The sequence below is a fragment of the Oryzias latipes genome, chromosome 11, assembly GCF_002234675.1.
Source record: "Oryzias latipes chromosome 11, ASM223467v1".
In the NCBI taxonomy this organism is placed as follows: Eukaryota; Metazoa; Chordata; class Actinopteri; order Beloniformes; family Adrianichthyidae; genus Oryzias; species Oryzias latipes.
Genome location: NC_019869.2, coordinates 6,912,069 through 6,924,972, shown reverse-complemented (window position 1 = coordinate 6,924,972; position 12,904 = coordinate 6,912,069). Strand labels below are relative to the sequence as shown.

The 12,904-nt window shown below is 41.6% G+C and overlaps 1 protein-coding gene across 2 annotated transcripts in view; it reads right to left on the bottom strand.

The window, feature by feature from the left end:
• The window catches only part of LOC110013702 (NLR family CARD domain-containing protein 3-like), a 32,297-nt gene extending 22,079 nt beyond the window's left edge, over nt 1-10,218 (bottom strand). The window contains exons 1-6 of one of the 2 annotated variants that reach the window (XM_023959649.1): nt 10,130-10,218; nt 8,094-8,210; nt 7,199-7,434; nt 5,269-7,102; nt 4,778-4,951; nt 4,484-4,657 (exon numbers count right to left, since the gene is read on the bottom strand). In XM_023959649.1, coding sequence (XP_023815417.1) covers nt 4,484-4,657; nt 4,778-4,951; nt 5,269-7,102; nt 7,199-7,434; nt 8,094-8,210; nt 10,130-10,215 — 2,621 coding nt within the window. In that variant the 5' untranslated portion in view covers nt 10,216-10,218. Of the gene's footprint in view, nt 1-4,483; nt 4,658-4,777; nt 4,952-5,268; nt 7,103-7,198; nt 7,435-8,093; nt 8,211-8,846; nt 8,972-10,129 lie in introns of those variants that run through there. The other variant, XM_023959650.1, reaches the window with a different exon arrangement.
• Nucleotides 10,219-12,904: the final 2,686 nt, after the last annotated feature.

Below are 12,904 nucleotides of genomic sequence, written 5' to 3'. Positions count from 1 at the left end.
CAGTCGTGACACACTATTACTGCAACCTGAGAGCGACAGTGATGGCATTGTCCCCCTTTTGGCTTCCCAGATTGCAACATCTGATCGACCATAAAAGGTCTCAACACTGTCCACTTTTCCAAGGACGAAGCTTTCCTAGCCGTCCAGTGTGATGGAGTTGGGTCTTCAGCGGGGCCCAGAAGGTCTTGAACCTCTTTGATGAGGGACCCTATTGAGGAAAAAGAAGAAACAGGGGGGGTGTTACAGTATGTAAAAGTAGATTCTGAAAATGTGTTCCACGTGATTAAGAACTCCAAAAGGCTATGAATACGTGACAATGTTTTCATCTTCAGAGCACAATGGATTTATAAATGGCAGTCGCAAAATGGTTGTATCAATTAGATTTTCACTTTGTGAAATTGAGGACTTTCTTCGCCTTTAAAAAAAAAAGCAGTGAGCATGGTGCCCGAATTTTAGCATCCAACCACTAGATATTCCTGCATTATATAGTTTTTTAGCAGTTATGGATTGAGGGGAATTCATGCAGCAACTGTTTAGACAGAAAAAAATTGAGGTAAACTATGTAGATCAACTACATTTTAATATACTTTAAATTGTTCTCAGAAAAAAAAAGTTCTGAGGACAACTGTATCAATAACTTACCTATATCGTGAGAAGGTTCTGTCACACTCTGCTGTCCACTAGTAGATGGCATGCACAATTGGTCTACAGTTGGACTTTGAGCCATTGTTGGAGTTCCTGAAATAAATAAGAGCACGAGTAAAGAGAATTATCTGCCAGACATACAGGCCTTTCACTGTTCTGGTTGCTTAGCATCCTAGAGCTGAAACAAATGCTTATTTTTGGATAGTGCACTATGGAGAAAGTTATAGCAGTTTTTCAATTCTAGCCACATTACTCAAAATCCAGAACTTCCTAATTGAGACAAGTTTAATAACATATTAAAGGTAATTATTGTGGTCCTTGGAATGGTGTACGCATAGATAGCCTTGATAATACCCTGCTAACATCTTGGCCTGTTAGGCATCATATAGACTAAAACAATCTATATGTGTTTTATAATACAGAAAACGCCCATGATAAAAAAATAAATAAAAAGACACTGAAATGAACTTGCCTTTCACTAAATTCCAGTAATCCCTCGCCAAATTCCAGTTCACCCTTTACAAAGACAGTGGAAAGTAGGTTTTCCATATTTGTATTGTACGACTAAAAAGGATTTAGAACTAGTGGGGTCTTGTTATTAGAGTGGGAGTAAATGGAGGCGTTTCACACAGCCTTATCCCCTTCTATCATGATTGGCTATTGATGATGATGACGATGACGATGATGATGATGATGATGTCCCCCCACCCCGTCACTGGCCTTGTGGGCAGCGGGAGCGCCAGGGGGGTTGGGCCACTTAGTCTAGTTCTCTGAATGGTAGCCCAAATTGTTTCACCATTTTCACCCTAAAGTGCTATAAGCTAACCACTTTTTCCAAATCTAAATTCCAAAAGCCAGTGCCCTTTAACTCCCCTAGGAAGTCTGCCAAAACGAGTGTGCGTCCATGCTCACCACATTGGCATGTTTAGACCACAATGCATTGCGTTTGAATGAGTTTTTTTTATTTAATGTAAATATAATTTTTCAAAAAGGATGGTGTCCGAGTACTTTTTAAAAATCGAGGTATCAATAGCCCCCCCCCCCCCCCCCCCCCCCCAATTCTATTCTGGTTCTGCCAAAATTACAAAAACAAATCTAGACTTGTACCGCGAAAGCCACGTGTGTGCCTGATGCCAAACCTTGTGTGGCCATCTTGTCAGCAGCTTCCTACTTCCCTTGATTCCATCCCCTTTCCTTTGTTGTTTTAAAAGTGCAACAAGCAATGTGACCAGGTTTACTCACTTTTGGATGAAACAGGTTTCCGCCGCTCTCCTGTTCTACGACGTTTAGGCAAAGGATTTCCATACTCGTCCTCCTCGTGCCTAACAAAGGTCACTGGGCCTGTTCCCGACGGTTGTACAGCTGCAGGCTGTTTACGCTACAAAATAAAGTTATAAAGACATACACGATGTCACTGGTTATATAAATAAACGTTTTTTTTTTTTTCATTTTTACAAAATTCAATGAAATCGAACCCACCTTGAATTCTTCTATAAGCGCGTCTGCGAGAAATAAAGCGTCATCGACTTTGTCCCCTACCGGCTCCATCGCGATCCACAAAGCATGTAAAACTCCAGGGGGTTTAAATAGGTAGTGGGTGTCACCATTTAGTTGCCCAACCCGTGGACTGACGAAACAAGCCTGCTTTGTGTAAATATTTTTTGTTTAAATTACTCAAAAGACATGTGGCTACACTAAAGTTTAATTTCTTTTTCCTAGAGATGGATCTGTAAATATGACAAAGAAAAAATCGTATGAAGAAAAAAAATGTAGCTAGGACGCCGGTGTAAAGGACACCGGTTTTGACTGGTCTTGGTATTTTCTATAAAAACATTTAGTAGAACTCATTACTATAAAACTAATAAATTTAGTGTCCATTTCTCGCAGTAAAAGCAATTAAAACGAATCAAAAGTCAGTAAATTGTCTCAAACGTTAACCTCAATTGTCTTTTTCAATAAAAAAAGAAAACCGTGGCTTCCTTCCGGTTCGCCGGTAGCGTCCGTAGCTACCACCATAGCAACATAAAAATGTTCCGTTGATACTATTTTGTTGAGTGATATAAAACAAAGTGTTTATAAAGCCAATAATAATAAATTCACATCAAAAACCCAGGCGATGTCCGCTATATTTTGGGTCCTGGCTCCTGCTAAGAAACCTGTCAGTCACGTGACCCACAGAAATGAACGAGAAAAGAATGCGCAAGTGTTGTAAAACAGTGGTCCCCAACCGCGGACCGGTAAAACGCAAGACACGTTTACCGCAGACCGGTGGGGGTGGGGGGCACGTTTACCGTGGACCGGGGGGGGTATTTTCTCTTAAGTAATAATAATAATGAACGTAAATCTACTGTGTAATCATGTGCAACTTTATCCGGTCACTTTTCAAAATAAAATAAATTTCAAAATAAAAATAAAACAATAAAATGGAAATTATTTTTTCTTTCTGTGCGTCCCGGTGCAAAAATTTTCCGCGGATCGCCTGGTGCCAAGTGTCCCGCGGATGGATCGGTACCGGTGCCAAGTGTCCCGCGGCCCGGTGCCTAGTGTCCCGTGGCCCGGTGCCAAGTGTTCCGCGGATGGATCGATACCGGTGTCCCGCGGCCCGGTGCCAAGTGTCCCGCGGATGGATCGGTACCGGTGCCAAGTGTCCCGCGGCCCGGTGCCTAGTGTCCCGCGGCCCGGTGCCAAGTGTGCCGCGGATGGATCGGTACCGGTGCCTAGTGTCCCGCGGCCCGGTGCCAAGTGTCCCGCGGATGGATCGGTACCGGTGCCTAGTGTCCCGCGGCCCGGTGCCAAGTGTGCCGCGGATGGATCGGTACCGATGCCTAGTGTCCCGCGGCCCGGTGCCAAGTGTCCCGCGGATGGATCGGTACCGGTGCCTAGTGTCCCGCGGCCCGGTGCCAAGTGTCCCACGGATGGATCGGTACCGGTGCCAAGTGTCCCGTGGCCCGGTGCCAAGTGTCCCGCGGATGGATCGGTACCGGTGCCAAGTGTCCCGCGGCCCGGTGCCAAGTGTCCCGCGGATGGATCGGTACCGGTGCCAAGTGTGCCGCGGATGGATCGGTACCGGTGCCTAGTGTCCCGCGGCCCGGTGCCAAGTGTCCCGCCGATGGATCGGTGCCTAGTGTCCCGCGGTACCGGTGCCAAGTGTCCCGCCGCTCAGTGCCAAGTGTGCCGCGGATGGATCGGTACCGATGCCTAGTGTCCCGCGGCCCGGTGCCAAGTGTCCCGCGGATGGATTGGAACCGGTGCCAAGTGTCCCGCGGATGGATCGGTACCGGTGCCAAGTGTCCCGAGGCCCGGTGGCTTGGGACCACTGTTGTAAAATAAAGACGTTTCGCCCTGTGGACTAACGTAGGTGTAAACGTTTGTTTTTCACAATTTAGAGCCCCTAAAAAAACGTTTTCACAGAGCGAAAAAAGATAACTAAAAACTGCATTTTTATAAAAGCCTTCTGAAAGTAAATGGTATATTTCTCACTAGAAATGTTGTCAGAATAAAGATTAGTCCTTAAAAAATCCTGTTTTGTGGGATTTTCTACCGAAAAATGAACGAGCATCCGCCATGTTTTTTTTCACGGCAGGCAAAACCTCAGAAGTCACGTGATCCTGAGAAGGCTAATAGAAAATGAATAGGAAAATGAAACGTAAGTGTCTCACAAGTTACGGGCCGTTTTTGTGAACCTGTCACGTATTTCCATGTGGACAAATGTAGCTACTACACATTTTAGGATGAGACTGGGTTGCCATGAAGCTGTGTAATATCAGACTCATGTCTACGGCTCACTTTCAACATAACTTTATTGTTCATCTCAACACAACTTAAAGATGGAGCTGACCTCAGAGTCTTCAGTATGCAGTGTGGATTCTCCAGAAAAGCACACAGATGCTGCATTGCTGAACTCTGAAAGTCAGCGCTTCTAAGGTCCAGTTCTTTCAGGTGGGACGGGTTGGACATCAGAGCAAAGCCCAGAACACCACAGCTAAAATCTGACAAACTGCAGATCCTCAGCCTGAATTCAGAACAAAAATGAAGTTCTATCAATCAAAACGTAATATATAAAACACTTTCATACTTCAAAAGTAGCAGCAAAGAACTGCAAATCTAGATAAAAACAAACTCATTTTTTGACCTCAGACTCTCCAGTCTGCAGTTTGGATTCTCCAGTCCAGCACACAGAAGCATCATTGCTGAATCCTGAAGCTCGTTTCCACTCAGATCCAGTTCTGTCAGGTGAGACGGGTCGGATAGAAGAGCCAAGGCCACTGTTTCACAGTCAGTCTCTGAGAGTCCACAGTTTCTCAGCCTGGAAGACAAAGAAAAAGGTAAACTTCTGAAGTCCTCATGAAATGAAGACAAAGCAGCTTGATATATATTTTTTTATTGATTAATATCTTTGTGTTGCTTTTGTTTGAAGCTTCAACAGAATAATTTGAGCTTCGGGTTGGGAGAATCTCATCAGAACAACTTCACAGCAGAACTTTTAGATTAGAAACAGTAAATATAAGTCTACTGTTGTGGAAAACAATGGCAACAACAATAAAAAGAATGAAAACAATATCCCTGAATCAAAGGTTGGAATGAGACATACCAATGATTTAGGCTAACTCAAACTAGTCTTACCTAAACTTCCTACAGTTCTTCACAGCTGGGATCAGTCTCCTTCGACCCTCATTTGATGTTCTGTATTGGTCCAAGTCCAGCTCATCCAGAACCTCTTCTGACATCTGCAGCATGTAGGCCAGAGCTAAACACTGCATCTCTGAGAGATCCTTCTCCGTTTTGTCCTTTGATTTTAGGAATTTGTGGATCTCCCGATGAACTGAGAGGTCTTTCATCTCCATCATGCAATGGAAAACATTGATTCTTCTGTCAGGAGACACTTCATCTTTGATCATCTTTGTTGTGATGAAATCCATCTCCCTTTTGCAGTCTCCACTGTTCACCTGCTGTAGGTTGTTGATGACTCTTTGAATGGTTTCTGGACTGTTCTCTGTCTGACCCAGCAGGCTACCCAAGAGTTTGGAGTTGGACTCAATAGAGAGGCCATGAAGGAAGCGAGCAAACAAGTCCAGATGTCCAGTTTTACTCTGGAGGGATATATCCATGACTCTCCACAAAAATTCCTCCAGAGAGCTTGTTTGACTCTTTAGGAATTCTTGCATCACCTCAGAGTTCTTGTGGGTGAAACAGTGGAACATGTAGACAGCAGCCAGAAACTCCTGAATGCTCAGATGAACAAAGCAATAGACCGGCTTCTGGAAGATCTCACATTCTCTTTTAAAGACCTCTGTACAAACTCCTGAGTGCACTGAGGCCCCTGTGACATCAAGACTGCACTGCTCCAGGTCTTCTTGGTAGAACATGATGTTTCCTTTGTCCAGATGTTCAAATGCCAGCCTTCCCAGTTTCAGAAGAACTTCTCTGTCTGCCTCTGACAGTTCCTGTGAGCTCTGATGTTCCTGCTGGTACTTGTTCATATTCCTCTTTGTCTGGACCAGCAGAAAGTATGAGTACATGTCAGTCAGGGTGGTGGGAAGCTCTCCTCTCTGCTCTGTGGTCAACATGTCTTCCAGAACCACAGCCATGATCCAGCAGAAAACTGGGATTTGACACATCACATAGAGGGTCCTGGAGCTCTTGATGTGGGAGAAGATTCTGGTGGACAGCTCTTCTTCATCACTGAACCTTTTCCTGAAGAATTCCTCCTTCTGAGCATCGGTGAAGCCTCGTACTTCTGTTACCCTGTCAACACGTGCCAAAGGGATCTGACTGGCTGCTGCAGGTCTGGAGGTTATCCAGATAAGCGCTGAGGGAAGCAGATGTCCTTGGATGAGGTTTGTCAGCTGCACACTGACTGAGGAACTTTCTACAACATCAGATACCAAGGGAGGGTTCTGGAAATCCAGAGAGATTCTGCTTTCATCCAGGCCATCAAAGATGAAGAGAGGTTTACAGACAGCCAGCTGCTCTGCCTTGATCTTTTTGAACTCTGGGTGGAAAAGCTGGACCAGTGAGAGAAGACTGTGCTGCTGATCTCTGATCAAATTCAGCTCCCTGAATGACAGAGGAATCACAGCACTGAGTTCTTGGTTCTCCAAGCCGTTGGCCCAGTCCAAGCAGAACTTCTGCACTGAGAGACTTTTTCCTGCTCCGGCGACGCCACTGGTCAGAACCACTCTGATGGATTCAGGTTGGTTCAGGGAGGGTTTAAAGATATCGTTGCACCTGATTGGAACATCAAGAACCTCGCTGTTCTTGGAGGGTGTCTCCAGCTGCATGACCTCATGTTGGGTGTTAACTTCCTCACTCTTTCCCTCTGTGATGTACAACTCTGTGTAAATCCTGTTGAGGAGCATTCCACTTCCTGCTTCCTCACTTCCTTGTGTCACATGCTCACATCTGCTCCTCAGACTGATCTGGTGTTCATCTAAAAGCTCCGGCAGACCAACATGTGCTGCGGAAAAAAAGAAAATAATTAATGACTTCATGTGATGTCCTAAAAAACAGAAGTTAAGCTCTAAGACTTCAGCACAAGGAGGTTCAGTCTTACTTTGGTCCCCGGTGCTCTCAGTGACTGTCTGCGGTGAGGCTCTGCTGTTGGACCTTTCTGCACACTGGGGGCAAGAGCAGAGTCCTGGTTGAGCAGACCGGTCCCAGTAGGAGGTAAAGCACTGTCTACAGAACCAGTGTCCACAGATGGTAGAGACCGGATCCTTTAGTACATCCTGACACAAAGCACAAGTGGACGGCTGCTCCTTCACACAAACACCACTCCTCTTCCTCTCTCTGTGCACAACAAGAAGAAAAGATTCTGAGCAGAACCAAAACTGATCAATGAACAGCTAAACATAGATGAATGCATGAAACTTATTCCTTCTCAAATATCAATGCAGGCATTTTTTTCCTCACATTTACAGACACTGCAGTGGTATCACTGAATCTTCACACTTCAAACACTACACACTTTTAATTGTTTAGCGCCTTTCATTCCACACAAAGTGCTTTTTTATTTTATGTCTCTTTATTTCATGTAAATTGATTATACTTGAGTTGTGTTTGTTACGATTTGCTTTTTTTTGTCAAACTTTTGCCTTTTCTTGGGTTTCTGTGCAGGCTGGCTGTGACTCCGCCCATTCACCAGTGGATCCTGTGGAGCAGTCACAGCTGGCATCACTTTGTCAATTATCCACAATGCTTTTAAGGAACTTTCTCTGGGTGTTGTGGTCGGTCCAGTTTTATCTCTAGGTCTCCTTGTCTGTGTACTATGAGTTATCTGTTTTTTGAATGTAGATTTTTGTGACTTTGTTGCATCTTTCAAGTTCATCCCTGGGTTCTCAACAGCATGTTTGCCTTACTGTGACAGTGGTCACATCTGCATCTGTGTTAACAGCTGTCATGCAAACCCTTTTGCTGCTCTCAGCTGATTTCTGAATAAACTCTCTTACTTTGTGTCTGAGGATTCAGCACTGAAGTCTGGAGGATTCAGTTCTTTGGACCAGTCACTCTTCATGGACACACAGCTGGATGCTGAAGACTGGACTCTCTGTGTGAGCAGCTGATCTCTGCAGACACAAACAGATCATGAGAATGGAAAATCAGCCCCACAGCCTGTCATTAAGAATCTCACTGAAACATCAGTCATCTTTTTGCATTTAAAATGGTCTATAGTACGATTTTAAAGAAAAAAACAATTTTAGTACAATTTTGTTAATAATTCAGACATAAATTCATTGAAAGTGGTGCCTGATGTGCTGTAATGATCTTCTTGCTGGTTTTCTCCTATTTGTCCTCAGTTTAACTCAACACTATTTTGCGATTGTTAAAAAAATCCTTTAGAAATACAACGTTGATCAAATTTACTGTTTTATCTTTGGAGCAATTTCTTTTTTCTTTAATTTCATTCATTCATTCCATTCTTTTATACTTATTTTTGTAATCAACTAAATTTCCGATTACATGTCTTTATTTATTTTAAAACATCCCTCATCACAGAAAACCTTTTTTACCAAATCAAAAGTGGCTTTTTATACAACTTTTAAAATATATTTAATCAAACAGTGGTTAATAGTGGATCAAGGGGAATATGTATTTGGCAGTAATTTGGAGCCATAACAGTTTAAATTCTTGTTGAATCTAATTTAGTTCAAGATCCTTCCTGTCAGTTTTTGTTCTAGTCAGCTCAGGAGAAAATCTGTTACTTTGAGGCTGAGGGTCCAGGTTCTGCACTGAAGTCAGGAGGATTCAGTTCTTTGGACCAGTCACTCTTCATGGACACACAGCTGGATGCTGAAGACTGGACTCTCTGTGTGAACAGCTGATCTCTGCAGATACAAACAGATCTGAACAGTCTGTCATTCACAACTTCATGTCATCTGCTCACATGATTCAGATTTTAGAAAATACTTAAATCTTGTCATAAGTTTGGAGTAACTTCTGGAATCAAGTTAGAAGACATACAATTTATGTACATATTAAATATAAACCAGTATGTTATATTTTTTATTAGTTTTTAACTGTAAAACTTGTTTTTGCAAAGTTAAAAATCTATCCTTAAAGATTTATAAGCAGTTTTTTTTATAAACTTTTAGCACGTTTTCTTGTAGATCTCATGAAGCTGATATAAACCTTCCAGATGTTGGAAACAGGAATTTCAGCTATAGTTTGTTTAAGAAAAAAAAGCTGCTGAGAATATTTTATATGAAGACTGATAAATGTAATGATCATTTTTTTCAGCCACACTTCCTGCCAGCAGATCTACTGGAAAACCAATTGCCTACTTTCATCTAAACAGTAGGTTAAACACACTTTGTATGTTTAGCTGTATACAAACTTTATGATATAATGTTTTTTGTAAATAATACAAATATCCTTTTCTTTAACGCAGCAAGTGACTATCTGTGATTCTTGATGGTAACATGAACACAATTGTGACATGCTGTCAAGTTCCCATATTTTTTATGGACATTCTTTTGATGCTTCCTGGTTCTGTCTTTGCACATAAATGCAGGTCAAAAATATTTAAGATTAGTAGTTTTTATTTATTCTTCAATGTATTAAAACATATTTTCTGTCCATTAAACTTCCAGTGTGTTATGGTTATTTCTTCTATGATTCTGCTTTTATCTGTTGAACATTTCTGTTCTAGTCAGCTCAGGAGAAACTCTGTTACTTTGAGGCTGAGGGTCCAGGTTCTGCACTGAAGTCTGGAGGATTCAGTTCTTTGGACCAGTCACTCTTCATGGACACACAGCTGGATGCTGAAGACTGGACTCTCTGTGTGAACAGCTGATCTCTGCAGACACAAACAGATCTGAACAGTCTGTCATTCCCAACTTCATGTCACATGATTCAGTTTTCAGAATTTTTTTTTATGTTTTCATTATGTCAGTAGATTTTCAAGGGGAAAAAGAACAAACACTTTCAAACAGCGCAACATTTGTCACTTTCTTAGTGCAGCTTTTTAGCAGAAACTGCCTCTTACTTTGTGTCTGAGGATCCAGGTTCAGCTTCATCTTTGATCTGGTCCATTTTCTCACACAGGCCGATGTGAATCCTGGCTCCTTCCATAATGTTCTTTTTCAAAGTCTGCATAAGTATGTAAGACAAGGAACTATGAGACTGCAGTTTGAAGAAGGTTTAAAGAAGCCTAAGCTCAAAAAGAAACTTTGTGTTGACTTAGCCTGAGCCACAAAATGTTCATTTGTTTTCAGTTTTTACAAAATAACAATCCATTAAATGAATAAATCTTGACTGGGATAACTCTGACTTTATCACATCCATGTAGACAAACAACAAACATTCAATGACGTTTACTATATTCACTATTCATCATAACGACAAAAACAAAGAAGTCTATGTGACACCAGTGAAAAAATAAAATGGATGCCTTCTTAAGCTATATTCACACTTTTTCTGAAAATGAAACAATAATGGAGAGTAAAATATAGGAAGACATTGATGTTATGATTTGCATGTTTGGTTTTATTTTGTTGCTCATTTCTCCTTTTTCATAGGTTTCCATGCAGGCTGGCTGTGACTCCGCCCATTCACCTGTGGATCCTGTGGAGCAGTCACAGCTGGCAGCACTTTGCTAACTAGCCACAATGCATTTAAGGAGCTCTCCCTGATCTTTCAGTGTTGGCTTGTCCTTTGTTCTATCTAGTTCTCTGTGTCTATGGTCCTCTCTTGTGGATGAATTCTTGTAACCTTGATACATCCTTGATTCTTCCCCTCGTCTGGATTCTAATCTGCTTGGCCCGGTTGTGACAGTTGAAGCCTGATCAAACTTGAAATGTATAATAAACAACAAAATAAATCAAAATGTTTCTTTCAATAAGCACCTTCCTCTTCATAGATCGAGTGGTTTGAAGAAGTATTTATAATCCAAATGACCAAAGGTGCAGTTGCAAAACTTTAACACTCACCTGCTTCTCATGTCTCTGAACGTTTTCTTCATCCTTCTCTCCTCTCTGCAATCATTCACCTGGATCACCTGAAGGCCTCTCTGTTCTTTACAAGAAACCTCTTGTCTGCTTTCATCCATCATGTGTGAATCAAACTCTAAACTGTTAGAATTTCTGCTCAGACAATCTGAGATGTGTTGGATTCTTTCAGCATTGATCTGTGCTTCTTTCCTTTTCTCCTTCAGTTAATCATCAACCTCGTCCACACAGAGCTGGACTTCCTCATTCAAAGTTCACAGACTGGACCTTGCAGTTACTTTTGCCTTATCTGTGAAGTACTGTTTGCTTTCTTAAACCGTTTTTGAGAAATGTAGATTAAAAGAAAAGAAATCCTCTAAAGTTTCACATAAACTGCATTTCTTTCTTTATTTTGTTCTGCATTAATGTGGAAAATCTGTTTGCAGCTTTGTTTTTAGTTTGTTAAATAATTACTACTATTTAAATTACTACTATGCAGCTATTTACCTCATTGAACATTTAAAGCAATAAAGACTTATTTCACGCGAGTTTACAGTAATGTTAGGCTTGTGCAACAGTATAGCTTATACACATATTAGACTGCTTCTGTTCACTAATATATTTTTTTCATTACAACCACTGATTCATTAAAGATGTATTCTGCTTTGTAAGGAGTCAGTGAGTCAAAAGGGTTGAGTCTGTCCACAGACACACTCAAATGTTATAAAACTCCTGTTGGCTCTGTCTTCCTATAATAGCTTAAATTATGATATCACAATTTTCGATTGTACTTCTTCATGGGAATAATCAGATTTTATTTTTATATTCTTTTTACAAAAGATGAAATAAATACATTACTTAATAAATAATTGATGTAATAATTAACGAATGGGCTAATCTGGTTTGAACTGGTTCTACTGAGTAAAAACAGGAGCAGGTCCTTATATCTGGTAACATAAGGTGACTATTGTCAGTGTTTTTCATTGTTAGAATGGATGTTCAGTGAACTGTTTCAGTGTCGGCAGCATCTTCCAGCTGCAGCAGTCAGTTCAGTTTCTGTTCAGCCAGAATGAGGGAGGTTTTTGTACGACTGTTTTTCACTGTGTGAACACATACTGACTGTTGATGACATGAAAACTCTGACAGTAATAAACTGCTGCATCTTCAGCCTGAATTCCACTGATGATCAGAGTGAAATCAGAGTTTGATCCACCATCTGTAAAACGACTTGGAGTTCCTGATACTCTGCTGCCAACATATTGGAACAGTAGTTTAGGAGTTTCTCCATCTTTCTGTTGGTACCAGGATAAATAGTTGCTATAAACATCCTGACTGGTTCTACATGAGATGGAGACAGATCCTCCCACAGCAGAGCTCACTGGTCCAGGCTGAGTCACTGTGACCTGTCCTCTGGACTCTGAGGATACAGAAACAGAAAACAGCTTCATGCTTTTGTGGCCTTCATTTCAGAGGGACGGATGTTCATAGAGGAGAGGAGTTGGATTCTCTGCACTTTACCTGTGAAGCAGCAGCAGAGGAGAGTCCAGATGAGGACGCAGATCACAGTCATGTTTTGGATGAGGAGGAGGAGGATTTGTGTGTCTTCTGCTGTGATGAAGGACAGCTGTCAGTCATCCAGTCTTCAACTCTCAGGACTATAAAGTCTCCCAGAGCACTGGAGCATGGAGCTGCTGATGCAAAGTGTCTCTATGGAAATGCTACCACTGACTCCAACAAGAACATGGATTCCAATAAATACCAATATTGAAAAATAAAATCATGTTTTTTTTATCAGTAAAAATACAAATTTCAAATTTATACAATAAAGTGCATCT